We start from the raw sequence: 22993 nt of genomic DNA on the forward strand, positions 1-22993 counted from the left end.
CCATCTGTCAAATAGCATGCCTTTTTCTCTTGCAAATTCGACAAATGTTTGGGCAGTGGATTTTCTTAAGGCCCTGAACCACTGCCTGTATGCCTCAGGCACCAGCTCATATGCCCTGAGCATGGCAGCTTTAACTTTGTCATATACAAGACTGTCTTCAATGGTGAGTGCTGCACATACTTCTTGTGCCTTACCAGTCAGTTTGCACTGCAACAAAAGGGACCAGACTTCTGTGGGCCAGTGAAGAGCAACAGCAATACGTTCAAATGCATTAAAATATGCCTCCACCTCCGTTTCTCGGAATGGTGGGACCAGGGCAATATTTTTGCTGATGTCAAATGTGGAAGATACCGGAGAAAAAGGTTTTTCTGGGGAAGTACTGATGTCTTCCTCTCCACCAGAATCTGTAGCAAGAACAGTGGTCAGTTTATGAGACTGTAGCTCCAGCTGATGGATTTTGATGGCAGTTTAAGGTTCAAGTCTTCGGCAGTTAAGCTGGAACTCGTATTCATTCTTCTGTTCCCATTCTTTAGCTTCAAGTTCTAGACGAACTAGACGTACCTTTAAACGTGCCTCAGCACTAGGATCTCAATTGAGATGGGCTCAAACCGTGGGAGAGAGACCGGTGGTTTTCCCCCCTCTGGCTTGGCAGCAGCAGGTGACGTCTTCACTACCTCCTCAGACTGATCAGCAGTTTCAGGAAAAGTGGTCTCCTCTTTATCCATCTCCACTGAGAGTACTCCTTTTTCAACCAAGCTACTAAAGACAAGAGACTTCAGTTCACTTTTAAGCAAAGACTTAGATACACGAATACCAAAATATGAAGCAATTTCATATAAATCATCTTTTCTACAGACATCCAACTGTTGAATAGTAGGATTACCCAAAAACTCCTTCAAATCAAACTGTGCCATGTAAAAAACAACTCCCGGACGAGCCCCCACTTATGTTACGACCCCTTCCCAAGACAACAAAAGGGAAGTTCTGGCACTGGGTGTAACACAAAACAATCAGTAATCCTAGTCAGTAGATGTCAGTAAAAAAGGTTTATTTATAATGTAGGTAGAATCTTTAATTACAGAAGTGCAACACAGGGAAGCTTTAAGCTTCAGGGTCTCCAAGGCCAAAACAACAAACAACCCCCCCCCCTGTAATTATAAAATAAAAAGAAAACACTTGCTAGGGGAGAACAGAAAAGTACAAAACCTAAACTCCCTGGCTATCCACAAAACAGGAGAAAACAGTTAAACAAAAAGGCAGAGAACCCCTACCAGCTTTCACTGTCAAAAGAAAAAAACAAATGTTAGTTAGACATTTGGTTGCTCACAGAATGCTCACAAAAAGCTCACAGCCAAAATTATTTAAGGTTCCTTACAAACAGTTGGTTTGCAAACAAGATCACTTCAGATCAAGGCCCAAGGAAAGAATGGAGGGGCCTGGCATCTCTGATGTGAAGCTCTTTATGGAGTGGCTGACGAGCTCCAACACATTGCACCTGTGGCATCCAGGTAGAACTGAAACACAAAGAGAGCTCTCTCATGAAGAGAGCCCCTAGAGGTCAGTGACCGTAACATGTGTTGTAGCTGACACATATTCCGTGATCGTGTCAGACTGTGCACTCCTTGAGCCACCATTACATGAAAAGGTGTTGGTTCCTTGCCATCAGTTAGGATGTTATGCAGAATTTGAAAGACTACATCAGTCTTCAGCTGAGAGGCTGTTTTTCCCTTAACCCCCCTACCTAGTAACGAACACATACATACTGATTGTATGTGTAAATCCGTACGTACGGTATTCAAAATCATTGCGGCTGTACAGCCGAAGGCATCGTTTCGTACGATTTTCCCTTGACCCCCGAGGAGAAAAACTCCTGCCATCTTTGTGCTCAGTTGTTAATGAATATTTCATTGGACAGTTGGAGGTCTTCTGTAGTCCAAAGCTGTATTCTTTTAACTCCTGCGCCAGCTCAGTTGCCACCTGTCTGATAGGTGAAACTCTCAGGGACTCTACCAAGATCTCTGGAGAGCTGTTGTTGGAAAATACCATCTGAGATGTTCGTTTGTTATTTGGGTATGTAAAGCAGACAGTGTCTCCATACAGCTCGATGATTAGCTGCTTTGCAGCTCGGTTTGACACTACTTGAGTTGAACCTTCATCTGTCTGTGATAGAAGTCAGACTGTATGCTGTTTTGCTCATATCAAACCCAAGAGCTAAAAATCTAACTTTCAAGGAGTTGTCTTCAGCTGTTATTGAATCCTCCTTTTCAAGGTTCTTCAGTATGTTCTCAACTTTGGTATTATACTTATTGAAGTAGTCTTTACGACAAGGGTCATGATATTGGATATCAGCCGCAAAAACATCATCTACCTCGCACATTACCACTGTTTGGGTATACATGTGGTCCTTGAACAACATGGCCGCATTTAGTAGTTTCTGGGCCATTGGTTTTTCACAGATTCTGAACAATTTGTGTATTTTCTTCTGTTTAACTGTTTTGCAATCTGAACTACAAAAGACACATACATTTTTAGTTGCACTGGTCTTAAATCTCTTGCTTTGTCACTCAGTTGGATCATTAATAGGTCTCTGCTGCGATGGTTCAGATTGTGCTAACGGTTTTGTTGTGCAATCAGCCTTAGCCATATCCCTTTGAAATGGTCTGTAGCAGGATTTGGTGTGGTATTTTATGGTATCTTGCTCTTGCACTGTCAGTTGAAGAACCCTAGCAGTTCGAGTGTCAATCTTTGTTTGTTTGGCAAGTGAAACAATAACACCCCTGCCAATTTCACCACTGGAGAGGTACTCAGATTACTATATCTGGGACAGTCAATATCATGGGAGATTTCCAGTACAAGAACAAGGATTCTCAAATCATTGATGCAGGAGATGGAACTCAAGAGGGTTCTACAGCACATAAGGAGATTATGACTAGCCTCGTACATCAGTGTTACAAACGCAGGAGGGTTGTCTTACCAAAAAGATCCCACCCTAGTAAACATATATTCGTCTGTGCATAAGTCAGGATCTCCAGCTGTTTCAGTTGAAAACCATCAGAATAATGAAGGCCCAATAAACTCAGATTCCCCTGTAAATGCGGACAATCTAGCACTGATGCATTGCAGTACCTCGAGAAAAAAGATAACATCTGATGATGTCAAAAGGTCGTTGACTTTGAAATCTATGGGTGGAATTGATTGTTATGCCGACTACGCTGGGAAGCAAAAGGGTGATTTATTTTGGGTAAACCTAGATCACGAAGGGATAGATTTGAAAAGAGAAATTGATCGCACCATAATTGAACAGTTGGAACAGGAAATCGAAGAGGAAGCCATAAGACAAAATATTGCACCAGGAAATCCCAGCGAGCTCTTAGTGGAAAATCCACTTATAGCAGAACAACAGGCAGTAAAAGACCCTGGAGCAGGAACACAAGCCACTACTGGAAATAGAAGTGATTTTAATTTAAGGTACAGACCCGGCATACATTCACCTGATCGATACACTGATAATAAACAATTACCAATACTCGTAAAAGGAAATTTTGCAAACTATTTACCATGGACAAGCCAAGACTTGGTCGGAATGGTCGCAAAATTGCCAGACATTAACGAGGGTGCCACCAAGTGGATAAAGGTGTTTGAAGAGTTAAATGTGGGGAAAATGTTGGCTATTGCCGATCTAAAGGCAATCTTTGCACAGTGCATGGGAACACATACCATGGAAAACGTCTTAAAGGAACGCTTTGCGTGGATGCTCCAACAGAATTGAAATCAATTTCACACAGCGCTGTGGGTAGGAATTTCCAACGAATATTGATCTGAAAGCCTTGAAGGCTAATCCGATTGATGCCACAGAAAACCCAGCCACTTACATCGCAAAGAAGATGAAAAGATGGAGGCAGGAAACAGAAGAGGAAATTGATAAGAGCCCTGTGCTGACAACTCTGTTCCGGAACTCCCATCATTGAAGCAATGCCTGGTACAGTGAGAAACAGGCTCGAAGATGTGGTGGCTCTGACGTCAATGCCCCACAGAGAGATCCGTGATCATGTGATACATGCAGTTGAAAAACACAGAAGGGAGGAGCTGAAGATTGCAGAACAAGATAAAAACGTTCAAAGAAAACTGGCAAAAATGTGGCTTGGAGAACTGTCAGGAAAAAACAAAGCCAAGACTCAAGCCACAATGATTAAAGCAACTGAACATGTAACACCACCCCAAGGTTTTTCAGAACCTGCACCTGATGTGACAAATCAGGCACAAGGGAGTTTTCCGGCTCCTCAACCCACCCAGCTGCAACAGCGATTAACCTTCAAGGCTCAAAGCCTTGAAGGCTAATCCCATTGATGCCACAGAAAACCCAGCCACTTACATCACAAAGAAAATGAAAAGATGGAAGCAGGAAACAGAAGAGGAAATTGATAAGAGCCCTGTGCTGACAACTCTGTTCCGGACCTCCATCATTGAAGCAATGCCTGGTACAGTGAGAAACAGGCTCGAAGATGTGGTGGCTCTGACGTCAATGCCCCACAGAGAGATCCGTGATCATGTGATACATGCAGTTGAAAAACACAGAAGGGAGGAGATGAAGATTGCAGAACAAGATAAAAACGTTCAAAGAAAACTGGCACAAATGCAGCTTGGAGAACTGTCAGGAAAAAACAAAGCCAAGACTCAAGCCACAATGATTAAAGCAACTGAATATGTCACACCACCCCAAGTTTTTTCAGAACCTGCACCTGATTTGACAAATCAGGCACAAGGGAGTTTTCCGGCTCCTCAACCCACCCAGCTGCAACAACCCGTGGTGAATGTTTATCCTCAAGCATTTAACTCACAGCCATATGGGCCTCGTGGACGACAGCAAAGAGGTCCCGCCTGGACTAACAGAGGCAGGCCTGGCACACCTGGAATAATGGGAGCATGTTGGACATGCAATGAACTTGGACATTGGGCCGAGCATTGCCCAAGAGGCAACAGCACCTACCGAAGGTAATCGTGTGGCTGGTTCTGTCCAGGTCCGACAAGACGTCCTGTAAACTCACCAAATTTTGGTTACTAGGGGGGCCCAGAGAACCTTACAGGGGAGACCCAGTGCCCGATCGTAAGCGATGGTGCTGAAAATGAACCTATGTTAAAATTTTTAAATGAAGAAAAAGAAACACCGATGCTGGTTGGTACAGGAGCAGCTTACACGTGTGTAAATCCAAATTATGCAAAGCACCTCCCCAAATGACAGCTCCTGTACGACTGGCAACTGATGATGATGACGATGATGATAAGATAAAAATACCAATTCTTGTGTCTGACCAAACACTAATTAACCTGTTGGGAGGAGATGCATTGTGCAGGATGAAATTAAAAATTTGGTGTTCTCCCCAAGGGTTTGTATGTTGATAAAACAGGTCTGGATCTTCAAATGTATATGCAAACACATGAAGCTAAAGTTTATTGGCTAGGAGACATTTCAGGCCCAGTTGAAGATGTAGTCACTAACTGGGGCCGGTACATTAAAGCTTAAATTCCGGAAGCCGGAAAACCTTTTCTAGATTACCACTGCACCATGTTCTATGACATTTCAAAGAAGAAGAAAAATGGGACAGTTCTACAAAAGACAGAACTGTTAATCTTTAAACACAATGCATTGTTATTGGAAACCAAGGTGCATCTTTAAATGTAAAACAAAATGAGTTCATTTCAGAGTGGTACAATGTTCCAGAATCAGTACCACACATTACATTGTTTGTAAATAAAGGATTTCATGCAAAAGATCTGGGACCAATGATGAAACTTGCAACTGAAATAACATGGGAAGAAACAGATAACCCATTAATTTCACAATCATGTGATGGAACAATGATCAAGATCCTATATGAAGTGACAATGGCAGCAAAACCACAAGTTGTGACAGTGCCTGTTGATCTTAAAGATCAGTCTGAGGAAGATGGTTCCTCTGAAGATCAACCATTAATGCAGGACATGCTAAAACATGTCTCTGAGCACTTATGATCTAAACATGACACAGATGTGGGCTTAGTAAAATCTGCAGAGCCAGTCTTGGTTCAAATAAAACCAAATGCACGGTTTCCTTTTCGCCAGCAATACCCATTAAAACCAGAAGCAGAACAAGGCATTCAGAAAACCATTGATGAATTGATGCAAGCAGGTGTGCTGGTGGAAGTAGAAAGTCAATGTAACACTCCAATTTTCCCAGTTCTGAAATCAGACAAAAACAAATACTGTCTTGTTCATGACTTAAGAGAAATAAACAAGATAATAGTAGATGCAGAATCGGACGTGCCAAATCCAAACACTCTTTTAAATTCAATACCAACTGAAGCTTGTTTTTTCACCGTTATTGATCTCTGTTCAGCATTTTTCAGCATTCCGCTAGCGGAAGAGTCACAACATTTATTCGCATTTACCTACAGAGGTAAAAAAACCTCAGTTATACCCGATTGCCTCAAGGGTTTAAACTCAGCCCGCACATATTTAATCAGGTGCTAATAAATCATTTGGAAGGACTCGATTTAACCGGAACTGTGTTACAGTATGTGGATGATTTGTTAATCTGTGGAAACACACTAAATGACTGTCATCAAGACTCAATCAAAGTTCTACAAAGATTAGCAGAGGGAGGACACAAGGTCTCCAAACAAAAACTACAGTATTGTCAACCACAGGTAGATTACTTAGGAAGACAAATATCACAAGGAACAGTTGGCATTTCACCTTCTCAACTGGAAGGTGTCAGCAAAGCTCTAAGTCCATGGACAGTCACTGAAATTATGACATTTTTGGGAATGACAGGTTTCAATGCAGACTGGATTGAAAACTATGCGGAAAAAACAGCACCGCTTGGAGAACTCAGGAAACCAGTCGTTGAAAGCAGTGTTAAAATGGACAACTGAAGCTAAAATAGCTTTTGAAACACTAAAACAGGAAATGCAAGTGGCACCAACTTTGGCATTGCCAGACTACAACAAAGAATTTTACCTGTATGTAGCCAACAGGAAAAACATGTACGTGTCAGCTGTACTAATGCAAGAAACCTGTGTAGGACAACAGAAGCAATCAATTTCTTATTACAGCACTAAACTAGACAATGTGGCCCAAGGCTGGCCACCATGTTATCAAGGTCTAGCAGCAGTCTACTCCGCTTATGAAAAAGCATCAACCATAACAATGGGTTACCCAGTAATAATACGGACCCACCACAAAATCACAGAACTGATAAATCAAGGGAAGTTTGTGATGACTCAGGCAAGATGTTTACACTACATGCCACTTTTAACATATCCAGACGTAACTGTGCAAAGGTGTACAACAAACAACCCTGCTGACATGGTACCTCTGGACTGTAAAGGAGAACCACATGAGTGTCTTGCAGAAACAATGAAATATACAAGACTAAGACCCGATTTAGAGTCAACTCCAATAATGAACGCAGAAGTCACTTATTTTGTTGACGGGTCATGTTTCAGAGATCATCCTGGAAACACACAGGTTATGCCATTGTAGAACAAGTAGGAGACAATTTTGTAACAGTCAAAGCAGAAAAATGTGAGCAACCGTGCTCAGCTCAAAAGGCAGAACTAAAAGCATTGACAGAAGCGTGCAAACTAGCAAAAGGAAATGTAGCAAACATATACACAGACTCGGCTTATGCCCATGGGGTGTTATCTGTTTGCTGCTGTTTGGAAACAAAGAGGTTTCCAAAGAGCAGACGGCAGTCCAGTACTACATCAAGAACAGTTAAAAGAACTGATTACATCAATGATGCTGCCATCAAGGCTGGCAATAACTAAATGCAACGCCCATCGTTTAGGTAATGATTTAATCATTATGGGGAACAATGCCGCAGATAAGGCAGCAAAACTAGTATCTAAGTGCCAGATGGCTATCTTGGAACCAGTGGTCACCTTGGAACCAATGGTGACACCAGAAGACATCATTCTGATGCAGCAGGAGGCAGGTGCGACTGAGCACGCTCTCTGGGCGCAGAGAGGTGCGAAAATGAGTGAAAGTGGTTGGAGATCACAAAGGGGACATTTAGTTGCACCAGTAGCATTGCTGACAATGTTGTCCTTAGAAGCCCATGGTTTGGATCACTGTGGTGGAGGTAAAGTGATGGAGAAGTTGAAAATGCAAGGTTATTGGTCACCTTATATGCAAGCAATGGTGGATGAAATCTTGAGCCAATGTGAAATATGTGCAGAAAACAATGTTGTAGAGGCATACAATCACCGATTAAACATCTTGTGATAGATTATGTTGACATGATAAAGCCAGTGCAAGGGAAAAGATACATGTTGGTTGTGATCGATCGGTTCAGCCGATGGGTTGAAGCAGTCCCATCATAGACATTGGGAGCAGATACAGTGATTAAGTTTCTGACAAGAGAGGGGATTCCGAGATTTGGCATCCCATCAGAAATCAGTTCAGATAATGGTTCAGCATTTTTATCCAAAAGGTGTTGAAATGTGTTTTGTTAAAGCTTGAAATTAAACAACGCTTTGTGCAGTCTACCACCCACAGAGTCAGGGTATTGTAGAGAGGATCAATGGAACTTTGAAAGCTAAGCTGAATAAAATCTGTGCTTCTACTAAACTAAACTGGACTAATGCTTTGCCGCTTGCGCTAATGAGCTACCGCATGCAGTTGCACCGAAGCACACATTTAACCCCGCATGAAATGCTAACAGGCAGAACAATGCCAGTGCCTGAATGGAGGCTTCCATTCAAAGGCCCGACGCTTGAACAGCTACAAACAGAGTTGAAAGCATATATGGATCAACTAACTGCTATCCACAGAGCTATCTATGTGCAGGAAAAAGCCAGAAGTTCCTGTTCAGAGTCGGTGGTGAAGAGACCAGTCGAACCAGGAGACCTGGTGTACGTGAAGTGTTCAGACGAAAATGTAACGGCTCGAGATGGGATGGACCCTTTAAGGTCAAATGAGCGACCGCAACCGCCGTCCAAGTAAAGGGGAGTGATACGTGGTATCATTTAACCCATTGTACTAAAGTACACACCAGAGACATTGCAAACCGAGACAGTGCAAAGCCAGACATTGGAAAAAAAGTGTGAACAGACGATTTGATGACATTTCACCTGTGGATGTTGGCAGAAGTAGTGAACCTAACAACAGCGAGGCCAGAGATGAACTCTCACAGCCTGCAGCCGGCACCACAGCATCAGCGAGCATCAGCGAGCATCAGCGAGCATCAGCGAGCATCAGCGAGCATCAGCTCAACCACGAATGGAGAGAGCAACGAGTAGTGTGGGTCGAGACGATCAACATCCAACCATGAAATGTGGGACTTCAGTCTAGAAAGGAAAATCTACCCTTGTAGAACAAGATAAGTACAACACAACATTAATGGGTTTGAACAAGTACACACCAGTGTTTTTGCCAGCTGAACTAAAGTTAATGACTCATCTAGGCCTTAGAGAACAATTAAGAGTAAAAACAAAAAGGATGCGTAAGAAAAGAGAGACCCATGCTGAATTCAAATGGAAAGCAACGGTAACCGATACAGAATTTCGTACAAAATTAGATACATAGTTCGAGGTGAACATTTATTACAATGATCGAAAATTGTGCGGAAAAAGTGTCAAACAAGAATATAAAGAGTATGGGATAAACCAGTGCTCACTTATTCTGTACATAAAGGATGATGGTTTTGAGGTAGAAATAAAATTAGAATCCCACAGGGATCCCGAGGACAATTACAAATATGACTTAACAATGAAGAATTTAGAAAACCCCAATGTGGTATCAGGAAATGGTGATTTAGAACAAATAGGAAACAAGGAGTTAACTGCTACAGTTCAAATGTTTAATGATCGTATTGGGATACATGTGGAGCCAGATAGTGATAAATATGACTTGGTTGAAAGAAACGGGATTATCTCTAGATTACTGCAAAAAGGTGACAAACGAAGGATGCGTAATTCGCATGCTAATGTAAGCCATCAATTATCAAGTCAAAATCAAGAAAACATTAATTGTAAAATGACTGTTTGGAATCAGTCAGATTATTGAAGCAGATGTAATAGCTTTCCGGATTGACAAAACATACGAGTTGAAATTTGAAGACATCACATCAAGTGGAAAAGTAGATTCAACAATGTGTTTGGAACTTACCAGAAAAAGAGGCTTTACCAGAAGAAGTAAATTGTTTTCCCCCAACAACTATGGCTACTAGAATTACAGTAGAATTGAAGAAAATGACCGTCCATGTGATTTTACCTACTTCAGTCACCAAATCAGGACCAAATAAACCGACAACCTTAACGGTTAAGACATCAACAGTCACATCAGCATCTAAAATCTTAACTAGCACAGTACAAATTTCGACCAATAATGGTAAAACTACAAAGGTAAATACAAGTAAAAAGAAAGTGCAACCTACAGAGGTTGATAGCAATTTAGAAAACGCAAAACCTACGGTGATTTGACCTGAAAATAGCATAACTGAACCTCCAACAACCGTCACAACTGAAACAAATCCGCGGACAGCAGTGTCAAATACAGTTAAACCCAAAATAGCAGTAGTCTCAAATACAATTAAATCCACAAAGGAAGTTTTAAAAACTACTAAACCCTCACTAGTAAGATTAATTACAACAGTACCTTCTCCAATTGAGGTAACATCAAACCAGGACAACAACTTAATATTAGAATTCACAGAACCTGATCCAAAACAGTATGGATGCTCTGAAAAGTAAGGATGTGAGGATGTCTCTGAAGGTTTAGATACATTTTATGAAAAACAGCATCCAAAAGTAGCTACACCAAGAGCAATAAATAAATTAAAAGATATTAAATGGCATGAACCCAGACCAAGGGGTGATCCTTAATGGCAAAGAGCCATATGTAATACATGGTACAGTTTGGCATGGTACACGACAAGAGAATTAACTAAAAACGATTGCTTAATCTGTACTGTTGCACCGGGAGCAGTACCTATGGTTATCCCAGAAAAATACAAGTCAAAAGAATGTGCATTTGCACAACGTGTAAAATGTAGGAATGGTGAGTTCACTTCAAGAGAGGACGCAGTGTCATTTTTTTAAATTACCTGTGTGGTTTGAGTTGTAGACTTTTATATGGTTCAAGAAACTCTCATCAATACTTAGAAAAATGGAAAGTGTATAAATTAGAAATCATTGTGTGCAGAATTTAACATTAGTACTACAGATAATGTTCCACCCACCGATTATGAAATAGATTATGATGCAGACTATGAATGTTTTGTCAGTGGAGGTTTTGAGGACAATGGAGGAATTAATGTAGGAAACACCACTGTAAAATGTAATGTAACCTGGGTGTTATCTTGGTTTAAGCATGCAAATGTAACACCAGAGTTTGCTACAAAGCCTGTTTGGTTTGAAAACCCAGATTTTATAGAAGAGGACTGTAAAAATATAACTATGACTATTCCCAAACTTTTCTTTTTAGGAGATCAGACGTATCCAGTGGCAGACAGTTACTGGATGTGTGGTGATGACATGCTAATGAACACCTTACCTCTTAAGTGGGTAGGGCTCTGTGCATTAGTACGAATGAAAGTACCGATAACTTTAGTGTATGAAGGGGTAAAAAAATTAGCTCAAATTGAAATAGGTAAAGCTAGGTCTCGTCGGAGTCTAGGAGATTACGGATTTAATGAAGGAGTTTATTTAAATCTTATTGGTCAATGTTGAATGGATAAATGTTAAATGGATAAATTGCATTTACTATAATCAGCAAAGGATGATAAATTTCACAGTTGAACAATTTATGGCACTGGGAGATCATTACATGAAACAAGTAGAATGGTAAGACAAAACAGACAAGCTTTAGATTGGCTTTTAGCAAATAAGGGAGGTGTTTGTCACATGTTTGGTAATCAGTGCTGTACATATATTCCCATGAACACAGCTCCTAAAGGTTTGTTTAGGGCAGTAATGGTTAAACTTATGAAACTTAAAGAAGAAGTAAAACAGAATGCTGGTTGAAACAACTGGTCGTGGAAAAGTCTGGAAGAAATTTTTGGGGAATGGGGTGCCTTGGCCGCCAAAACAGGAATAATTTTGGTGATAACACTGATTGTAATCTTTTTGTTTGTGTGTTGTGTTGTGTCTATTTTGAAAAGGTGGATTGTGGGAACGATGTATAGATGGATGACATCAGACAGCAGCCATTCGAAGGGCTGATCCCTGGCCGCCTGGACACGTCCATGGACTCATGCGTATGCTACAGACTCATGCCAAATGGAAAGGAGCCCTGTGATCGGGACGGACTCTTTTTGTTTTGCTACGTGTCCATGGACTCATTCAAACCAAGCACACAAACTGAAGATGACTAACCCTATTAACCTTGCCTAAGTTACTCAATCAAAGAATAAATCAATAAAATACATTACAATAAGCTTTAATAGATAAGGTAGCACAGGCAACCGGTTAGTTTAGATTTTCATAACATTATATTCTAACTAGTGATGGGTCCGGCAACACGGTGCTTCGGCGCATGTGTCGACCTCATAGAGCAAAACCCGTGTCGATGCGCGTATCGACACAGGAAAGTCACGTGACCGATACAGGAACTGTTTCGAACTGACTGACGCGCCAAACTGTTTCTGTTCCCTCTAAGCTGCAAGCGTGTGCATTCGCGCAAAGCTATGCTGTGCAGTGCACAGTAAATAAAATCCAAGCTGAACTGTAAACAAAATAACGGTTAATAATGGTTAATTTTTAACCATTTTGCAACTCTGGTGTGATGGTGTACCACAGTCTCGCTTTGTGAGCGCTAGGTGCTGATGGGAGCGCACCACTGATGGATGGGTTGGGCAGACGCCTTTATGGTTGGGTGGGTTGCGCTCTGCGTCTTTGTTCTGAGCGTCGTTTGAAAGGACATGGCAGCAAAAAATGTGTAAAAAAATAAATAAAAAAGCCAGTCTACAAGAATCCTCATTCACATTATTTATAGACTGTATCTAAAAAAAAATCAAATAAATGTTTAATTCAAATGAAAATATAAAATAATACAATGCAACATGCAATGATTTAAATTGTATTGTGTATACTTGGTCATCAAATCAGTGTCAGTTAACTCTGTCAACCAGGTTGCCTGTAGGGATTTTTAAAGGCATACTATGCAACATTTTTCAGTTAATTAATGTGTTCCATACCGTTTTGGATGATTAAATGAGTCATTTCAGGTTGAACAAAGGTTTTCTCGGCCGCCCTGGTGGTCTGTGGGGGAAATACTTGCAATTGCAGGAGCCCTCGGCCCACACCCACAGGCTCAGAATTTCGTGCAAGATCGTGAGAGTCGGTCTTGCTTTACGGCGAGAACTGCTACACGCCCCCAGTGAAAGGCATGCTCATTGCTAGCGCAGTGGCGATATCTGTGCAGTTATCATGGCGGAACCAGCGTCAAAACAGCAAAAGCCCATGTTGGAGCAGGCAAGAAAGAGGAAAAGGGCTCTGGACAGAGAGAGGAGTCGTACACGGGTGAACATCGGGCAAGCTTTTTCCGAATGGCGAGAGCTAAAAGAGAAAGAAGGCTGCAAGGTTGATGCGGACCTCGCGTTTCGAGAGACAGCAAGCGCAATTTGTGGCAGTGGCAGGTCATTCTGGCAGTTCCGGTGGCAAGTCGGGCTGCCACGGCGTATTACTGGCAGATGCCACTAGGCTGACAGTCTCCACTGGCATCTGCCACAACAGAGACAGGCTGCCAGTACAGGGTGCCAGTCTCTATTGGCAGCTGCCACAAGGCTGACAGGCTGCCAGAGCGCGGCTTACACCGTTTCGGGGGCTGTCGGCGCCGGTTTTCGGCAAAAAAGTTTAGTTAACACGACGCTACCTGGATTTTTGTTTTGAAATTATGATCTCATTGTTTAATAAACTGTGTCAAACCTTTCATAAAGTCATATTTATTTGATGGACCGATGTAATTCGTCTGAAAATTAGTGGCCATTGACAGGTGCCAGTACAGGGTGCCAGTCTCTATTGGCAGCTGTCACAAGGCTGACAGGCTGCCAGAGTGGGCCTTACACCGTTTCGGGGGCTGTCGGCGCCGGTTTTCGGCAAAAAAGTTTAGTTAACATGATTCTACCTGGATTTTTGTTTTTAAATTATGATCTCATTATTTATTAAACTGTGTCAAACCTTTCATAAAGTCATATTTATTTGATGGAACGATGTAATCCGTCTGAAAATTAGTGGCCATTGACAGGTGCCAGTACAGGGTGTCAGTCTCTGTCACAAGGCTGACAGGCTGCCAGAGCGCGGCTTACACCATTTCGGGGGCTGTCGGCGCCGGTTTTCAGCAAAAAAGTTTGTTTAACATGACTCTACCTGGATTTTTGTTTTGAAATTATGATCTCATTATTTAATTAACTGTGTCAAACCTTTCATAAAGTCATATTTATTTGATGGAATGATGTAATTCGTATGAAAATTAGTGGCCATTGACAGGTGCCAGTACAGGGTGCCAGTCTCTATTGGCAGCTGTCACAAGGCTGACAGGCTGCCAGGGCGTGGCTTACACCGTTTCGGGGGCTGTCGGCGCCGGTTTTCGGCAAAAAGTTTAGTTAACGTGACGCTACCTGGATTTTTGTTTTGAAATTATGATCTCATTGTTTAATAAACTGTGTCAAACCTTTCATAGTCATATTTATTTGATGGAACGATGTAATTTGTCTGAAAATTAGTGGCCATTGACAGGTGCCAGTACAGGGTGCCAGTCTCTCCTGTCCTGGAACCTAACACTAGGCTGCCCCTGGCCACCTAGTGGCAGGTGCCACTAGGTATCTCTGGCCACTTTTCAGTGAAGTACTCTTTTCAAACCATGATATTGCTTATTAACATGTGTAAAACCTTTAATGATGTGACTGCATTTACTTTGGAAGCAATGGCGTAAATAGTGTTTTCAATGTATTTAATATGCTGTAAGGAAAGAGGCATTCCACACACTGCTGATGTGTTACACAGAATAGTTTGTATGACATACATAGTCATTCTGAAAGCACCTGGCCATGAGGGTGTCAGAGAACACTGTGAGTTGACATCGTTCCACAGAATACTGGAGGGTGAAAATGAGGTCAGGTCGTAGTAGTTGTACCCAAATTCTATGCTGATTAGTATGTGTTTCTCCTTAAATCTATCTAAAATCCAGATAGGCTGCAGCAATGAAGATATATGGTTACTTGTAAAAGTCTTTATTTACTGAAGTTCTTCAAATCTTGCATAAACTTTTAGTTTTTTTACATCTACAATGTACAAACAGAACTTTTCATAGTCCTCCTCCTTTTCAAAAACAAAAGTAAAATGCTCCGCTGGAGAATATTCATTATAGTCTTCATCCCAGGTCTTGAGGGCTTCGAGAGCTTCTGCTTGTTCTAGCTTGTCCATAACCAGAACAACAGGAAGTGTTATTCTTCCACTAAATTGTTGTTCTCTGCACCAGTCTGCTGCAGCCTTACTATCGAGAATGAACGGGCTTCCCTGCAGAAAATGATAGATTAGTTACAGATTGCTAATTTAGCCTACATCAAGGGATCATATTTCCTTTTACATTTGACAAAAACAGATTACATTCAAATAGCTATGTAGTTTAACCCTTTTCTGTTAACCTTTTCTGTGGCTTCTTCTTCCTGGGCTTCCAAAAGTCTGGAAATAAATGAACAAAAAGAGAGGAGGGGGGTGAGCCAGTACTGTATCCTTTAATGACTTCAGTATATGTAGTTGTGCACACACAATTGTTATTTACCCCTCATTTTTCTTCACGGTATTTATGAGCATCACCTCTGCTTGGTAGCGGCAAAGGTTGTTATTTTGCAGCCACTGGATGACAACCTAAAAAAAAATCCAAATCATGTACACCAGTTGTACAACACTGTCACATTTCCATGTTGTACAACACTGTCACATTTCCATGTTGAAATTTAGTTTGTTTGTTTTTTATAATGGTTACTCTTATTATCACACAATTTTAGTATTTGTTATTATTCCCTAAGACCATTTACAGATGAAACATAATTTAAGTTAAGGGCATTGCATCAGGACAAATATTTTTTTATGGGTGTCCACTGTAATATTTGTCAATTGTCTATTTAGATTTGTTTTGTTTTTAAAGTTTGTTTTGGTTATGTAGACCAGAATCACCTGGAGGTGTTGGAAGCCATTGTAAAATTGGTACCTAGTTTTACAGAAGGACTCAAGAGGGAGACATTGTTCAAGTTCAGTTGTTATTCAAGTTGTTGCTGTCACTGAAATTTTAAATTTTTTGTGCCAGGTTATTTTTGGTAATGTTTTCTGCTTTGTTGTGTTATTACTCCATTGTATGATCTGTTCAGTTTTCTCCATCTCAATCAAATTAGCATTTGTTGTCTGTCTGCTGGTCATTTTGTGTTCAGTTAATGTTCAGATGAGTACATAAAGAATCAAACCCCGATGTAAAACTCAAATGTTACCCATTTCACATTATAAAATCCTTCTTTAACGCTTTCTGAACATCTCTCATCCTTGATAGTTTTTGGTACAATAAAAATACAGATGGACATATTCTTTCCAAAAAAGTTCCAAGGTTCTATACTAGTGGACAAAAATGCCTTTTTATGGCTTCGATAACATGCAAATTAAACTGAAAGCCTTTGTAAAGGGGAGTCGATGACCTGGATGACTGATAATCTTCACCAGCACAGATGGACATATAAAAGTGTTTTTGTCACCAAGCCCATTTACACTTACAAACCTATGCCATTAGTAATTGCTTTTTCTTTCTCAGTTTTAGCGACTGAAGCTCACCTCAGGCAGAATCACCTCTGTGACCATGTGTTGGTCAACATCTCCACTGCCAGGGACATACAGAATGTTTTCAAGCCGTGTGATGAGAACCTCTGTCTGTAACCACAAGGGAGGCAGTTATCCTGAGTGTTGTTAATTGTAATTGACAAGACTTAAAATTGATTGGATGCTTCTTAAAGTTTTTCTGTAACTAGGATGACAACCTACAGCATTAAAAAATACAACAAATAATTCAAAAAGATAGGAAGACAATACTATAGTGTCACACTCCAGGCCTGGGTGCAGGCCCGGGTTTTCTCTCTCTCTCTCTTCTCTGCAGGGTGTGACGGGCAGGTGCTTCTCATCACAGCTAATTAGAGCCCTTCTTAAGGAGCAGAGGCCAGGAGGAGGGCGTCAGTTCTTTCTCGCTTCCAGCGTGGTACATGACCGAACTTACCTTGTTCCGAGTTCTCTGCAAGCAAGACCTAACATTTGTGTCTCTGTTGTCTTTCCCTCAGAACCTTTCGCCTTCACCACAGAAACCTCAAGCCTGGAACCCTAGGGCAACTGAATGTTCCCTGATCGTCTGCCAGTGCAAGTCCTCCTCCTAGAGCTCACCTGCCTGTCCACCCTCCCAAGCCATCTGCACAAGAGAGCATCTCAGGATTTTCACCCGGACCCAGGACATCACCCCTCCTGGTCCTTGGCAAGCCTCCGACTCAACCAGAAGACTGTCAAACCGGACACCACCAACACCTGAGACCCTGCACTCTAAACAATAACCAGATCAATAAACCAGATTCAACTAAACTGTTTTGTCTCCATGGTTGCCCTGATTCTGAGTCGTTCTATTCTATCATGACACTATAGAATCTCAAACAGGACATACATCACGATTCCCTGGAGCATTCTTTAAGAATACAGCACTAACCGTAGCTCATCTAGTTTTGTATTTTGACATGGTTTTGAATTGAATTACATAAACCAATGACAACGTACCATCATGTCATCAAAAGTGGTGACATGCTCACTGTATAACCTTTTAAGGTCTGGATCAAAGCCTTTGTGTTTCCACAGGTACATTCTGTTTGACAGAATGTCACCAGTCTGCAACTTCTTTTTCAGGTCCTGCAACATTTTAGATTAAGTTAAATTCACAATTTTATTTAATTTCCTGAAAAATATGATTGTCTTCTACATAATAATGAATGTCATCACCTTAATCTCAGAATCTGTAAGAATATGTTCTGCTTTGAATGTTGTCGCTATTAAAGAAAAAAAATAAAACGTTGCTTAGATATTAAGCAGAATTAAGCTTCCTTCACTTTCTTGCATTTTTCTCTCCATATAATGTCCTAACAATCACATTATTGTCAATTTCCTAAAAGCATATTTCTTGCATTTTTATTAAAATCCATGTAGACCATAGGACACCAAAAGGCTTTACGCTGCACTCAGTCATTAAAGCACACACTCACAGGAACAACTACAGTAATTAAAGTTTGTTCTAACCATTGTTTTGAAATTCAATAATTCTTAATCAATTCTTACATATCAGGGTTTAAACTGCATCCACAAAATAAGTCCTTTTCATTCCAGTCTTCTGGCAGACCAGCACACTGAAAATGTAGCCAGTTTTTACAGGTTGTGCATTGAACCCACTGGTATTTTCTTATATGTTCGTGGAAAAGTCTGAGAAATGAAACAGACAGAATAGATTAAATGCAGTTTAAACCACAGACATAAGATATTACAAACAGTAACATAAAAAGAGTCTTGCTGCTTCCATTGTGGAGGATATGTTACTGTCCAAACTTGAAGGCCACCAGAGGATCTGAAGACATTTCTGCAAAACAAAAAGTTATACTTAATCATATCGTTTCATTAAGTTACACATGAAATATGTGCATATGTGATCCTGTACCTGAGGAGAGCCATGTCATCATCGCTAATAGTCTTGTGTGCTGATAGGGAGTCATATATCCGAATCTCTTTTAAAGTGAAGTCAAAAACCTAAAAGGAAGAGCATACTGTAATCCACAGGTTTTGAGATTTGACACTATATTAGCAAAGTTGGCTTGCAATTATTGCAGTTATGTTATGTAATTGTAATTATGTAATTGTAGAACAAACAGTCTTTGTTCTAACATGTCATTACTAAAATTATGAATAACACAAATTACACCACTTTCTTGTTGCTCACCCAAAGAATGAAGTGATTCCCTGTCTTAGGAGAGGAATGACCCACAATCCTCGGAAGGAATATTTTTCCTGACAGCTGTAAGAAATATTTCAGTTTGAGAAATTATTGTACTTTACAAATTTAAGTTTAAAGCGTTATCTGTGCTAAAATTAAATAAAAACACTTGCTGGTATGTGCTTGAGAAGTTGGTCTTTGACAGTTCCACTTTTTGCCATAGGACGAAATCAAATGTACCCAAGGAAGTACACTGCAAAAGTATAAACAATGCATGTTCTATACACATATTACATATGTGTATATTTTATAAACCTTACAAATACATTTTATACATACCATACTTTCTTGGACGAGTTGTGCTACTCGATAGTTAACAGCCTAAAATCAAAAATATTATACATCTTTTATTAAAGATTAAACCCAGGGAGTTGTTATGATATCAAAAGAAAAATTAAGCGACACTTACATCATCTGTCAACCATGGCATAACCAAAGACACCTCTTCCAACAGTTCTCGGGGGCACACACTTGCTATGTCTTTTATTGACACAGGAAACTGTCTCGTAGCATGTGCCAAGGCTTGGTTTTCATCCCGATGTCCAGACAACAAAGTCTTGAGTTTTTCCTTGTTACATGGATTACGACAGACATGTTAGATTGTATTAACAAGACAAAACAACAAAAGTAAGACAGTTATATACCTTGCTTTTATCATCAACAGTGTAACGTTGGACCACAAAGCTGAATGTTACATTGCTGTCAGGGTTGTTGTTTGGGGTATAATGTGGAGATATGGTGGTTTTCATCCACTCTGAAAAAAACCCAAAAGATAAATTTGATGTTTTAACCTATTATTTCTTTTGTTTATTAAGTTTAAAGTTGTACTGCAAAATAGCAGGGACCACAGTTTACTGTGCAGTAGGAGCCTATGAGAAACGGAAAAAAATGTTGAGGTTAAATATTGTTGCAAATCAAACTTACCAGGAGGAGAAGTCCCAGCATCCCATGAAGTCCAACGGACAGCTGGGCATTGCACATCTCCTCCATTTCTTTTTTAAAGTGGCTGTTTATCTTGTCATTATGCAGATGAATCAAGACCCTCAAAGTCTGTTTAAAATGGGTTTCTGTCATTTGGCACAGCGAGTATCTAACAGAAGCAAGCTCTCGATTGAACTGTTCTGCAACAGCAGAGATGACCTCTTTTCTAAGGTCAGGGCAAATGTTGAGACCTCTCAGCTTCTCTTCTGGTCTTTTCTGATTTTTTTGGTGAAATCGATCGTACAGAGAGTATCTTTCACATGTCCCTGTGATTGGATGTTGTGCTGTCATTCGATCAACACTGTTGCTTGTATGCTGTGGCAATGGAGACCTCAGCTTATTTACCCACTCCAACTGAATGTTTAACTCCTTCTGGGCCGCTTTCTCTACATTTTCTGGTGTTGGACAACAAAGTCTTCGATCATGTGGTTGGAAAAAACGCTGTTTGGTCCGGTTGTTGGTGTGGCGAGCAACCTGTCCTGCTATATCAGAAATGTAGCAGGTAGGCAGATACTTGAAGCTCAACAGCCCATCGCCGTGATCTCTTGCAGACTCCATCCAAAACAGTATGTTAACATAGTACACAACACCATGCATACAAGAGAAGTGAAGAACACCACCTACAAATTAAAGAGATATGTTATCAGAAAATTTTCTTTATATTAATAACAAACATCAATAAAAAAAACTCACCACCAGCTTTTTGAAGCTTTAGAAAAAGCTTTGGGTATATGTCCTTAAAGTTTAACAGTTCCTGGAGTCTGTTTAACAAATCTGCAATCGACCTTTTTCACTTCTGTTTTGGGAAGAATATTTCCCACTCGAGTGTGGTGCCCCATCCAGGGTGCCAAAGTTGAGTGATGAGTGGATGTGGAGTATGGGTTAGCCACAGTTGTTCCTTCAAGTAAAATGTGTACCAGTAAATTTCTATTCAAATGTATTATAAAATGCTTTATTGATCCCAAATGGAAATTTTATGTGTAAATTAAATGTAAAAATGGTTAATCTAACTTTTTCTAAAGCATGACCTTTGTTCAAATAAAATCTGTGATGAATCTGATACTACACTATGGTGACATTATACACAACAAAAAAAAAAAACATACCTGATATGAGGCCTTCTGCTACAACGGATTTGTCTAAATCTGACCATGCCTTAACTATGTCAATTTCAAGATCTTCGTCAGATATGGTATCTGGATCCGGTCTTTGACAGGTCCCAACTGCAAACAAAGATGTCACTCATAACACATGGAAATCTAACAAATAAACATCAAAACTACACAAGTGAGGGTACAATTAATGCTAAAAATTCAAAACAAATATCACAATAGGGTTCCTGTCTTTGATAACAAGAAGTCCTTAATCTAGTCAAATATTTGCATGTTTCACATCAGTGCATTTAAAGATTTTTCATGTATTAATTACAGATTCCAAACCAAATGTCTTACGTGGTATATCAAAGGCCTGTTTCCAGTTGGCATCAGCTATTATCACAGATGGGTGGTGTCCACACTGATAACATGAGAAGTCAAAGTCGAAGTCTGTCAGTGACAAAAAATGATGAAAGGCTTTTCTAACTGTTTGATGATGGTAGCGGTTGTCATTGAAGAGGGCTAACATCTCCAGCATCCATCCACTGGTTGTCTTGTTCTGGAAGTGAACCAAGAAAATTTACACAAATCACTTTAAGTTTGAACACATTCAAAAACATTTTTTATCTACTAATCTAACAGAATATCTGGAGTTGCCTTACCACCAACCCTGACAGCAGAAGCTCACACGATGGCAGCGTAAGCAGGACATTGTTGTTGAAATTGTGGAAACCAGAACGATATTCTTGGAATCTCACAATATTACCACATCTTGGGCATTCTTTTTCAGCAACCGATATACCTACAATATATATGTTGTGTTAGTGTTCTGGCAATATTAAGCATAGCTGAATACCTATATACATACATATACAAATCTTTGCAATGACAACATAATCTCAAAGAAAGAAAAAAAAAACATGTATCCAATAAACTTGGTATGATTTCTAGAGGCTCACTTTTCTTGACATATGTAATTCCATACAACGTTGCTTGTGTGGTCACTACTTTGGAGGGACTGAGTTCTGGGTAAGTGGGCCCTGGACAGTAACCTGACGCCGCCAGATAGATTTGCTCCGCATATCCATCTGGAAACCTTCCGTTGAAGTAATTTTGGGAAGGGGCGAAAATACTGGTTAGCTGATTGGCCTATGTTGGTGATAGACGGGCCAAATAAACCAATCAGATCAACGAAGCATATGACGTACTCGTCAACATGCTTCGTCGTCGCTCTGTTACGAGCGACGACGAAAACACAACCACAAGCCAAGCTACTCTTGCTGCTGCAGGTAAAGGCTTGTTAGCTCAGCAACAAGCCTTTACCATCATTGCAGAAGCAGGCGACAACAAATTTCTCTACAAAAACACATACAGGAGTAAAATCCATTACATACCACAAATGGCAACTGTGAAATTCACATATTAATAAACATTCAGTTTCAATTATACCTTTATTGTTGGAAGAAAAATATATTGCTTCCCTCAGGTGCTTTCTTTTAAGATGAGCACAGTTTCCAAGCTGTTTTTGGTCACAGAAGGGGCACTGAGAGGCAGCACAGCTCAAAAATGATTCAACATCACAAAATGTATGACGTGAACCTATGGTGAAAAAAAAGATAATTCACAATAAAAGATGAAATAACAAAGTTGCACAAATCGGACATTAATACTCATAAATACATTAGTGTTTGTAGTGTTCATTAATGTTAATTATTCCAATTACTTACACAAATCCATTCCATACGTTTGATATATAACACATCTTACCGTACATTTTCCAAAGTCAGTAGGAGACAGACAAACTCATAAAGAACCTATGCATATCATAAAGAAAAAATAAAGTTAACAAAAATGTGACAGACCTAATGATGTATAACTGATGT

At 40.2% G+C, this 22993-nt stretch overlaps 1 protein-coding gene and 1 long non-coding RNA gene across 2 annotated transcripts; both read right to left on the reverse strand.

The window, feature by feature from the left end:
• Positions 1-15202: 15202 nt before the first annotated feature.
• Positions 15203-18947, reverse strand: LOC118558277. The gene is made up of 7 exons (XM_036128784.1): positions 18703-18947; positions 18330-18624; positions 17778-18043; positions 16800-16895; positions 15763-15848; positions 15626-15662; positions 15203-15497 (listed from the first exon to the last, which is right to left on the reverse strand). Exons 3-7 carry the CDS (start codon positions 17913-17915, stop codon positions 15216-15218), a joined length of 639 nt encoding a protein of 212 aa, XP_035984677.1. The 5' UTR covers positions 17916-18043; positions 18330-18624; positions 18703-18947; the 3' UTR covers positions 15203-15215.
• A 1032-nt stretch (positions 18948-19979) lies between these two features.
• LOC105922816 lies at positions 19980-21311 on the reverse strand. The gene is made up of 3 exons (XR_004928276.1): positions 21123-21311; positions 20710-20914; positions 19980-20636 (listed from the first exon to the last, which is right to left on the reverse strand). It is a non-coding gene; the product is annotated as an uncharacterized LOC105922816 (long non-coding RNA).
• Positions 21312-22993: the final 1682 nt, after the last annotated feature.

This window comes from Fundulus heteroclitus, unplaced genomic scaffold (genome assembly GCF_011125445.2).
Source record: "Fundulus heteroclitus isolate FHET01 unplaced genomic scaffold, MU-UCD_Fhet_4.1 scaffold_119, whole genome shotgun sequence".
In the NCBI taxonomy this organism is placed as follows: domain Eukaryota; kingdom Metazoa; phylum Chordata; class Actinopteri; order Cyprinodontiformes; family Fundulidae; genus Fundulus; species Fundulus heteroclitus.

Bases quoted from the DNA above. Each gene is read 5' to 3' on its own strand.
- LOC118558277 (XM_036128784.1), bottom strand. From the start codon at position 17,915: ATGTTGCAGGACCTGAAAAAGAAGTTGCAGACTGGTGACATTCTGTCA. The intron at 15,849-16,799 runs GTGAGCTTCAGT...ATTTTTTTTTAG, and splicing joins CAGAGGTGATTCTGCCTGAG to GTTGTCATCCAGTGGCTGCA. The intron at 15,498-15,625 runs GTTAACAGAAAA...CATTTTCTGCAG, and splicing joins AAGAAGAAGCCACAGAAAAG to GGAAGCCCGTTCATTCTCGA.